This window comes from Miscanthus floridulus, chromosome 1, assembly GCF_019320115.1.
Source record: "Miscanthus floridulus cultivar M001 chromosome 1, ASM1932011v1, whole genome shotgun sequence".
Lineage (NCBI taxonomy): Eukaryota > Viridiplantae > Streptophyta > Magnoliopsida > Poales > Poaceae > Miscanthus > Miscanthus floridulus.
This window is the reverse complement of record NC_089580.1, coordinates 86,188,417-86,199,514: the sequence shown is the minus strand read 5'-3', so window position 1 is coordinate 86,199,514 and position 11,098 is coordinate 86,188,417. Positions and strand designations below refer to the sequence as shown.

The window sequence follows — 11,098 nt, the reverse complement described above, 5'->3', positions numbered from 1 at the left end:
CCTGGCCGAGCATGCAGTGTGCCACCCGGTCGAGCGTCCTCCTTGCTGTGCTCTGTGCCCAGCGAGGCCGCGACTGCCACGCTCGCCGCCCCGCACGAGCTGTCTGCCCTCGAGCTAGTTGCCCCGCGCGAGCCGTACATGGCGCCATGGCGTTCGCACCTGCGCATATGTGTGTGGCATGTTCAGTAGAGCACTAGACCATGATATATATCATCACATGCTAGTTTGATGATGACCGGCCTCCATGCATGCGACTTAAGAAAGAAGAGGGAGAAACAAAACAAAATGATCTCAACCCAACCTGGGTTAACGTAGAGGGAAAGGAGCCATGGTGCTGGTGTCGGAGTGCTCGGTGATGACGACGACGAAGCTTCCCGTGTGTGGCCACCGGCCTATGGGGACGAGTGACGACGATGCGATAGAGAGGCCCCCACGCGCGGACGCTGGTTGGTGCTGGCGCCGAGGTGTGCGGCTACGCCGATGCCGAAGTCTTGCGCCAGTCGGTGCTGGAGGCCTGGAGCTCGATGGCAAATGCCGAGACGCAGCAGCACTTCGACGGCGTCGAGGTGAAGTTTTATTTGGTGTTCCTCAAGTAGCAGGTGGAAGTGGAACGCAACGACGTCGCCGTGGTGTGCCAGGGTGTGCAGCCGCGGCCCGACATCGCCGCGCGCCGCCTACGTCTTGAACTTGATGTCCTACCTCGCTGCGCTGTGTGCCTGTTCGCCTTGGCGCTCGTCCGCCCGCCTGGCTGCCGGTGGTTCCATGCGGGCCGACGGAGCCACCCAGCCGAGGATCCATCTCGCCGTTTTCTGCGCTCGCGCATCCGTGCTCGCAACCGTGACCCGCCGCACTCGCTACCTTACGCGAGCTGCCTGCCCTCGCACAGGCTAGAGCTGTTGGCTACGAGGTGGAGCAAGGAGCCACGCCGCATGAACTGTTCATCACCCGTCTGCCCGTGCGCATCATCCGGACCCTAGCGCGCATGGACTCCATCTAAGCCGAAGCTGACGCAGAAGGGAGAGGGGCTTGTCCACTGGTTCTCAGCGGAAGGGAAAAAGGGGAGATGAGCAGATGGGAAGAAGAAGGCGAGGACGGTGAATTCAAGGTGTTACCTCTAAACCGTGACAGAATGCTAGTTATGGGTAACGGAGGACTCTTTCGATGGCATTTCACGTGTTGGAGATCTTTCAATGGTATTTTTCAAAAACGTGATTTTTTTGGTGCTATAGAACTAATTTTCCCGACGACATTCTGGGTCCTTTTATGCAGATACTTGATTCTATTGTTATGAATTAGACAACCCTTTTACCTATTCAGCTATGATGCCTTAATTCATGACTTCACATCTATTAAGTTTTCTTTAACAGTCTACTCACTCCATTCCAAATTGTAAGTCATAATTTTTACTAGTACCTATAGTAGGCCTGTTCGCTGCAGATTTAAGCCATCACGGCTGCAAGGATTCTAGTTCATGCTACAGTACCTGACAAGGGGGTAAACAGGTGTAGTTCATGCTACAGTACAAAATTATGAGTAGGTTATAATTTGTACTTCTCCAAGGATGCCGAAAAACATCTTTACCCATAGGTGCTGGAAACTACAGAATCTCCTCAATCTATATTAGTAGGCCTACCAGGTTGAGCCCCAAAAATGTAAAAATCAGTGTCCCTCCTGGTTAAAATAAAGAGAGCATGCTAAACTAAAAGTTCATCGCCGTGCAGAACATTCAGCAAGGCGACAACTATATCAGATACAACTTAATAATGTTACAACATGCGACAACAGTGTCCAGTGAACCCACGCCAGTCTAGCTCTTGGTTGAGGCTTGTGCAACCAGTGAAGCAATTTTGGTCGAGAAGAAATTTTCAAGCCTGCGTGACCAAAAACAACAAAATCGATAGTCACATGGTGGATTCCAAAAGCTTGAGGTAACCAGAGGCCAGAGTTGCAAGGTTTTCAGCCCTAGTCTGCCAGCTGGTGTAAACTGTATCAGCCAGATTTAAGCTGGGCATTGTGCCATTTAGAAGATAGAATGGCATGGTTGATTATATAGGTTAGATAATGTGAACATGATAAAGCAGCCAACTAGAAAATCTCCGAAAACCAGATGTCACTCAGTTTCCAGCTGACTGGCCAGGAACATACATCCCTGGCTGCGAGAACAAAGTACATAAAAAGAACTCACCGTGTCGAACATTTGTAATAGATAGTATCTGGAGAATTGTAAGTTCTTGCATTGTTGAACATTCTCTTCATGTCGGCTACAAACATCTCTAGGGTCACATAATATTGATCAGAGTCGACTCTTCTTAACATCGTCTTTAAATCTGCAGACAGGCATGCATTTTGAACACTGGTTGTTCACCTAAATAAAATGTCACTTTGATTGTATAAAGGAGATATAGACGCGGTTCAAACACACCAATAGGATCTTTGATGATATCATAATAGTCTGGAACATCTCGTGAATCCACAGGCTCTTTAAATGGCCAAGCATCAGGATGTTCACTCAGATTCTGCAATGGGATGTCCGTGTTACAAGTAAAAATAAATCATTTGATGTCTTTCTCAATTTCACATGAGCAGGAGTATGTCTTTTTAGCTGATTTGCCATATCTTTGGTATGGAACTACATAAATCTATGGTTGGTATCAAGGTACATCTTTATAATATGTTCAGTGCAATCAACTTGTAGGAACTACCCTCTCCGTTCCAAATTGTAAGTCATTTTAACTTTGTCCTAAGTCAAACTTCTCTAGCTTTGACAAGTTTATAGAAAAATATGTTAACATCTACAATATCAAATAAATACACTATGAAAATATTTCATGGTGTATCTAATGGTTTGATGTTGTAGATGTTTCTGCATTTTTTAACAAACTTGGTCAAAGTAGAGAAGTCTAAATTAGGACAAGGCTAAAGTGACTTGCATTTGGAAGGGAGTACTATGTAACATGTACCATCTGCTAAGATTTGTGCAGATAAATAGATAACTTGCCTTCAACAATATCCGCATAAGGTTAGTAAGTTGTTGCCTGTAAGTATTATAGTCCGGGGAGAATGCTGATCGTGATTTAGAATGACCCCACTGATCAGGCGTCCACCCAGCTTCCCCTGCATCACATTAATAGCCAAGCTCAGACTTCTATCGTTACTAAATCAACAGTAAATACATAATAAAAAAATGGAAATAAACAGCTTTCTCTTACAAAGATAGGTATTGTATGTTTAACAGTCCCTAGTATTTACTCCTGATGCTGTTACTTATTTGAGATTTTCAAAACAAACCAACACTAATGCACTCAGAAATTTGAAACACCTTTTGAATATATCAGCTGCAGATAATTCAGCATGCAGCATGTTTATAAAATCGGGATTTTACCAAATTAAAAATACAACATCCAAGATGGACCTCCTAAATGCCAAAACCTGATCATAAAGGGTGAACAATAAAATATCCAAGATAGTCCTAACTGTCAAAAACTATCAAGGGCGAACAACAAAACAAGTCTGAATATAACAACTTACTCAGACCAGGGATATCTTCTGGCTTTATCAGTCTTCTTGGAATGCCAGCTTCTTTCTACAAAGAAACAAATATGAGATACTTATAAATGATAGATCTTACATTCTTACTATTCTTCATTTGTATTCGTATACTATCTAGCACAAACCCAAAGAGAACAAAATATGCATGGTGATTGGTGCAGGCAAGCCTCATTCATAACAAGGTGTACCAGCCTCTTTTCCTAAAGGTAATTTTTGTGCAGCTGACAAAACAAATTATTCCTAGAAGTAATTTCCTCTACAAAGAGAATCAACTACCGAGTCTCTTTATACCTAGCAATTTGTAAGTGTACTGGTGTTGTGTGTCTTGTTTGTGTTGTTTCAGGGAGGAATTTTTTTTCTTCCTGTGTACTCTCCTTCTTAACAAAATGATACGAAATCTTCTTGTGTGTTTGAGAAAAAAAGGAGTTTCTTTGTACCTAGCAACCTAGCAGGTCCCCTCCCCCCCCCCCCCCCCCCCCCCCCTCCTGTTCCACCAGAGTACAAAAATAAGGGGTGTTTAGATGAAGCACACCCCAATATAGTTGAGCCCATGAAGGAAAAAGCTAACCTTCTGAAAATCAATTCCTGGATAAACAATATGGCAGTTAGAAAGCTCTCTGATCTTCTCATCAATGGCCTGTAGAAATGTAATACAGTGAACGACAAAAGGAAAATGACATATTTAATCATGAGCTGGATGCATTCTGTTTTGTGCAGTCATTAGCCTATTATTACTTTACCTGCCTTTGACGTCGAATCATTGTTGCCAGATCAACATATGGCAGCTTTGGGTCAATTTTACACTCCATCAATATTCCTCCATCATAGTCTTTAATGTACCTAGAACCAGCAAACTGTTAAGTTCAACATTGGCAAATAAACTCCTAAAAAGAATATGGAACGATATAATTGGAAACAAAGACATGTAAATGACAGGCTTACCCTTGCCATCTTTCTTTGTCCAATGTGATCTCCTTTGTGAAACCCTATACGTTGCCAATGAGAAAATAAGAAAAAAAAAGGGGCAAATCATGTCCTTTTGCAATGCAATTTTTTACTAACAAGTATGAAAACAATTATTTTGGACGTCATACCTAAGAGAATTAATCTATACCTGACTAAGAAATTGCTTGCAGATAAATTGGGATGTTAAAGTTCAAATTGATATTAATGATTATCAGAAACATTGTGCCCAATATTGATTATACAGGACATTCAATCCAACCCATCAATACTCCACAACCTTCTAAAGCATAAAGAGGTCTTTAAGTATTTTGAGTTATATCTATTGTGTGAGGTTAGGTGTACTACATATGTCACACATGTAGTTTCTGAAGTTTTTTAGTTACTGATACATGCAAACAAGAAATTGAAAGAAATAGATTATATAGATTATATAAAGTAAAAGGTCAGGCAGCCATACCTGCTTTACAAAATAGCCAACAGCATTATTATCAGCATAGGTTAAGAAATGTGTGAGCCCATCAGCATCCCGTGCATGTTGCTTCAAATGATTCATTAATCTTGTTCCATAGCCTTTAACTTGCTCATCAGCTGTGATAGCACAAAACGCTATTTCTCCAAACCTCTGGCTATGATTTCCAAAAATAAAAATTAGCACAATAAAAAAATGCGGGATAAACAAAAGCATGCACATGTTTCCATCCTACATTCTAACTTGCCAGCTGTTTTAATATTATCAAAGCAGTGGATTTCCTGAATAAGTGCGAAGTTACAACGCAATATCTTGATCGGCCAACATTTGCTCATAAAGTGAGTGGTGTCAGTTGTGAGCCATTTGCTTTTAGTTGCAAAGAACTATTGGATCTTCAAATAGAAAGAGCGCATATGAAATATCAAATATAACATAACAAATAGTAAAGTAACCAAAGTGGCAGCATTACCTTGCATAAGGGCGATAAGTAATGCCTCCCACGACAATATTGTTCCTGATAACCATCATTGACTTGTGAGTTCTGTGGCATATGACACAAGGAGTTAGAGCATGTTTCGATGCTGCCTCCCAGGCAACAATCTGGACCACAGGCAGATGAAATCCTACGCCTGGGACTGCAAGCCTGTGCCTGGCAAGTTTCCAGGGTACTAAGCAAACAGGCCCTTAACTACCACAGAAGGAATTTAATCTTATTCCCATTTCCAAAGCCGCAAGGATTATGAGTAAATGCTAAACCATAGGCGGATTATATTGGGCATTACCTATCCATGACAAGGCGCACAATATATTCTTTGGGCATATTAGGAAGCTGCCGGGCGAAGATATTCTTCAAACCTACCAACCTGCGGAAGACACATAATTCATAAAAACTAGCGCCATACTGCTCAACAGAGTAGTCAGAAATGCTACTAACCATATCATGTGTTCATCAACACCATCGTTAGAATAACAGAGAAATTTTAGCCTTCCCGAATCTTCCTGAACAGATTCAACTGTCTCAGATTCTCCGCCACAAATCAACTGATACTATCAGCGGGCAGGGAAAAGTGAAATAAAATAAATAAAAAAGAAGCCTTGACCTCGCGTTTGAGGCCCTCCTCACGGGCGCTGTACGCGCCGCTGGTCTGAAGGTTGTCCGTGAACAACCCCTTTGGGTCCTCCTTCCCGTCGCCAGCGGTCGCCGAGCCGGGCTCCGGCTTGGGCCCTCCGCCCGCCGCAGCCGCGGCGGCGGCCGCCGCAGCAGACACTGATGAGGAATCCGGCTTCGGAGGACGGCCGGAGGCGGAGCCCCCACCCGGCGCGCCGTCGAGGCGCGCGGCATTGAACGTGTGGAGCGAGTCGTCGTCGTCATCGTCAGAGTGTGAGGAAGATGGAGAGGACGGTCGGGAGGGCGAGGATGGGGCCGTGGAGGGGGATGACGGAGCGGTGGTGTCGTCGTCCTCGTCGGCGGTGGCGTCGGAGAGCGACGACGGCGGGAGCTTCCGCTTGCGGTGGGAGGCCCCGCCGCCGGAGGTGGCGCCGGAGTGGGACGGCGACGGCGCAGCGAGGCCGTCCATGCGGGGGAAGAGGGGAGGTTCTAGAAGGTTGGGGGGTTAGGGTTCTTCGGGAGATCTGGGAGCCGGAAGCTTCCGAGGTGTTCCGCTTGTTCGCGGTGCGAGAAGAGGGGAGAGAAGGATGTGCTTTCGAGTTTGGACATCTGCTGTCTCACTGGCCCGTGGGACATGCAGAAATTGGACCTTGTCACTGCTTTTGGGACCCATCAACATTTTTATTTAATCATATTTAAAAATAACCAACACAACTTTTATTTTTAATTCTAATTCTAACAACGGTAACATATGCATGGTAAGGTGTGTCACGCTAAAACACGCCAGATACCAGCGTATATTTTACATGAAAATTGTGTCATGTCATTTCTATTGGTCCGTTGACAAGACTATCCTATTTTAGAAAAAAAATATTTTTTTTATATAAGGTCATATGGAGATAATTTTTGAAAAAAAAATTATAACTTTTGATGAGATCTAAAACTTTCTAGCATTATGCTTACTTTTAACTTTACAGTTATAGAAGTGTGTAATTTAGAATATGTATAGCGTACTTTATGAATATTAAATTATTTGTCATGATAGTTTATATGTAGATTTAAAAGAGATTTTTTATTATTTATGATGACTGAGATGGATAATTATACAAATAAAAATGTGTTACTTTATATTTTTTTTCATAACAACATATATAGGTAAGAATGCAAATGTAGAGGTTACTTTGTTTTCTATTATTGTGAGAACTTTAGAATTTTTTTTACTACCACATCTTATGAGGATTATTGTAATAGTAAGCTCGCTTCAAATGTGATAATGATATGAAGTTCTCTCAGATTTTTTTTAACAGATACATGGGATTTAAGCCAAAAAGAAGCGTCCTTGCAAATTGGTAGGCTTTTTATGGCAAATACAACAATATAAATAAACTTCGACAATGTTAGTTGCTCTTTTATGTAGTGAGGCAACCATGCTAAGGGCACTCTCAGGTAAGTGATGTTTCTTGCAATCAGTTTTTTCTGCTATTATAGATTTCAGTTTATTGCATACTTCGTGCAGAAATGCATTATTATTGTTTGAATGATGTTATCATTCCTTTTCAATGTATTATTTTTCTCTTTCGGAGTCAAAGTTGGTAGCCTAAAAGTAGAATCTCTATCACAACCTTGGAGAAGCACAAACTAGACGACCAACCTATGAGACTTTATATTGAGAAGAAACTAGCACCTAAATTCAAATCGAAGAAAACTCAAACTTAGGTGGCTAGGCATACATCCAAACATTGAATCAAATTGCTAAGCTCCTTTCAACCTCTACCTCCACACAAGCCTAATTTCTTGGACCTGTGTTGACCCAACCTTGTAGGGTTCACGGGTGATACATTGAAACAGTCTGACTTTACGTAACTAAGAGCATCTCCAACGGTATCTAAAAAATACTCCCAAAAACAGGTTTTTCAACCTTTGCAAAATATATTGGGAGACATAAAAAAGCTACAACTCCAACAGTTTTCAAAATCTTGCGCCTAAAAGATAGAAGGTAATTTTACATTAGGAATCCTAAATTATTTCTAAATCACACTAACCACTTTTATACTTTATTTTTCTCCTGTACATTTGCAGGAACTCTGTCCTACTTTTTTTTTTTCTTCTCCACATACTTCCACCTCAAATTGGGATGAAGATACGCACATGTAACTTTAAGCGTGTGGGGATGGTTTTTTTTAAGCGCCAAAAGATTGGGAGGTGAGTTTGAGAGTTGTTGATATGAGTTTTTTTACAAGAGCAGAGAAAGTCAAGGATTCAAATTTAAGCCTCGCAACCGCAAACTGCGGAACTAAAGCATACAAGAAAGGCAATTTTTCCCTTGCACCTTCCCTAAGATTCCAAACTAAGAAGACAATGATGTATTTGGCCGGGAAGTCAACTTTATGCTGCATTATGTACCTACTGGCTGCTATCGGATCTTCTGGATGTGCGCCAGCAATGTTTGTTTGCGAGTTCGAGTAGTCATTTTTGTGACGCTGTTGGTGTATTTCCAAAGACATCCAAGTTGGATAAGACATTGCACTGCCAGTTGGAAGGTCAGAACTGCACTGCACTCAAACACACGTAAATCCCCCCTTACCCCTGTTTGTACAAGTGTTACTGTATCCTCCTCCGTACCCAATGACTGCAACATTCAAGTTTCAGCTTCTTCCAATCAAGAAACTGACATTTAGATGAGATGAGACATACCAAAGTCCATTCAACCTTAAGAATCATTTGCTTTCAGTTTGAAAAAGAATAAAATTCTTATTGAAGTTAGTTCAAGACAATCTATAAATACAGGATCCTTCCGCAGTCGCATCTCCAACCATTGCAAGCAGCAGTGCAAACCGGTTCTCTTCTACAAAAGGAAAAGCTACCAGCCATGGGCTCCTCAAAGCTCATTGCAGCCGTTCTTCTCCCAGCTGCTGCCCTTGTCATCGCCCTCCTCCATGCCCCAACGACCACAGCAGCAAACTCCAACCTCTTCCGCGACTACATCGGCGCCATCTTCAACGGTGTCCAGTTCAGCGACGTGCCCATCAACCAAGACGTCCAGTTCGACTTCATCCTCTCCTTCGTCATCGACTACACCACCACAACCGATCCTCCATCTCCGACCAACGGGCAGTTCAGCATCTTCTGGCAGGACTCGGTGCTGACGCCGTCCGCGGTGGCCGCCATCAAGCAGAGCAACCCGAACGTGCGGGTGGCCGTCAGCCTCGGCGGCGCCACCGTGAACAACAGCCCGGTGTTCTTCAACGTCACCTCCGCCGACTCGTGGGTCGACAACGCCGTCTCCTCCCTGACCAGCATCGTCCAGCAGTACGGCCTGGACGGCATCGACATCGACTACGAGCAGTTCCAGGCGGACCCGGCCACCTTCGCCGAGTGCATCGGCCGCCTGGTGACGACGCTCAAGAGCAACGGGGTGATCAAGTTCGCGTCCATCGCGCCGTTCGCCGACGCCGACGTGCAGAGCCATTACCAGGCGCTGTGGGCGAGCTATGGGATTAGCGTGATAGACTACATCAACTTCCAGTTCTACGCGTACGACGAGAGCACAACCGCGGACCAGTACGTGAACTACTTCGACGAGCAGATGGTGAACTACCCCGGCGGCAACATCCTGGCCAGCTTCACCACGGCGCCGACGACTACCTCGGTGCCGGTTGATACGGCGCTCAGCGCCTGCCAGACTCTGCAGTCGCAGGGAAAGCTCTACGGCATCTTCATCTGGGCTGCGGATTACTCTAAGAGCCAAGGGTTCAAGTACGAGACACAAGCGCAGGCACTGTTGGCCAACGCCACCAGCCAGTAGATATATTTTGCAGCTGGACTGGACCTTGCTTCAACTATTTATTATTACCCCTTTATTACCGTAAATAATATGGAAAATAAAATGTTGTTTCAAGAATATAATGGAGAATAAAATAATCTCGCTCAAATTGTCAGTTGCTAAGTCGCTGTGACCCTTTGTTTAAGATAATTTTTTTTTGAGGAATCCTTTTGTTAAGATAATGCATGTGCTCTTGAAATTCTACTTCCAGTCTACTACAAGTTTTTGTGTTTGTGTCGTCTACTGCTGACGCATCTCGTCAGCTAACTAGTCTACATTTGCATAGACATATATTTCTTTTGTACCCTTGCTTGTCTATTCTTTACCTACGGGTGTGCTTAGCAACTAACGACGTGGGAATGAGTATAAGGATTGAATCTGTCTACTCAGCACTTCGGTGTTTTAGGGGCATCTGACACCTGAGTGTTGGATGCCACCTAAACACCTGATTAGGGAAAAAAAATATGTCAGATTATTTATATGAAAGCTAAATTGAAAGGTTTCAAAGGACAACCAAATAAAACATACAAAAAAAGCAAAGAAAAAAGATTAGAAAATTGTTCTAGTAGTTCTGACCATTCTCATTTACAATCAATTTACACCAATTGAACATAGAACTTACACCTAAATAAGAATAGTAAAAAATGGTTTAGTGAGATGAAATCTGCAACTACTAAGCACTGCAAGTGTTTGTGTTTGTGTCGTGTACTGATGACGCATCTCGTTAGCTATCTACACTATTGGAAACATGATCTTTGCCGAGTGCAAAATTCTTTGCCGAGTGTCAAAAATCGGACACTCGACAAAGACCTTCTTTGCCGAGTGTCGCACTCGGCAAAGAATTGCACTCGGCAAAGAGTTCTTTGCCGAATGTTGGACACACTCGGCAAAAAAAAGGCTCTCGGCAAAGGACTTCTTTACCGAGTGCTAGGCTCTCGGCAAAATCACGGCACTCGGCATAGGCTGCCCCGCGTAACGGTGTTCGTCCACGTCCTTTGCCGATTGTCTGCTATTAGGCACTCGGCAAAGAAGGTTTATTTTTAAAAAATTTCTTTGCCAAGTGTCCCAGATCTGGCACTCGGCAAAGATTTTTTTTGGAAAATACTTTGCCGAGTGCCCCCGATCTAGCACTCGAAAAGGTTATTTTTTTTAAAAAAAAATCTTTGCCAAGTGTCCCAGATCT

At 43.4% G+C, this 11,098-nt stretch overlaps 2 protein-coding genes across 2 annotated transcripts; one reads left to right on the top strand and one right to left on the bottom strand.

The window, feature by feature from the left end:
• Positions 1-1,483: 1,483 nt before the first annotated feature.
• Positions 1,484-6,686, bottom strand: LOC136488913 (histone acetyltransferase GCN5-like). The gene is made up of 13 exons (XM_066485687.1): positions 6,085-6,686; positions 5,919-5,983; positions 5,767-5,847; positions 5,454-5,525; positions 4,973-5,141; positions 4,492-4,535; positions 4,290-4,389; positions 4,118-4,186; positions 3,529-3,583; positions 2,999-3,114; positions 2,423-2,516; positions 2,186-2,327; positions 1,484-1,871 (listed from the first exon to the last, which is right to left on the bottom strand). Exons 1-13 carry the CDS (start codon positions 6,559-6,561, stop codon positions 1,808-1,810), a joined length of 1,548 nt encoding a protein of 515 aa, XP_066341784.1. The 5' UTR covers positions 6,562-6,686; the 3' UTR covers positions 1,484-1,807.
• A 2,235-nt stretch (positions 6,687-8,921) lies between these two features.
• Positions 8,922-10,002, top strand: LOC136488903 (chitinase 2-like). The gene has a single exon (XM_066485679.1). The coding sequence runs from the start codon at positions 8,962-8,964 to the stop codon at positions 9,895-9,897; it is 936 nt and encodes a 311-aa protein (XP_066341776.1). The 5' UTR covers positions 8,922-8,961; the 3' UTR covers positions 9,898-10,002.
• The last annotated feature ends 1,096 nt before the right edge of the window (positions 10,003-11,098 follow it).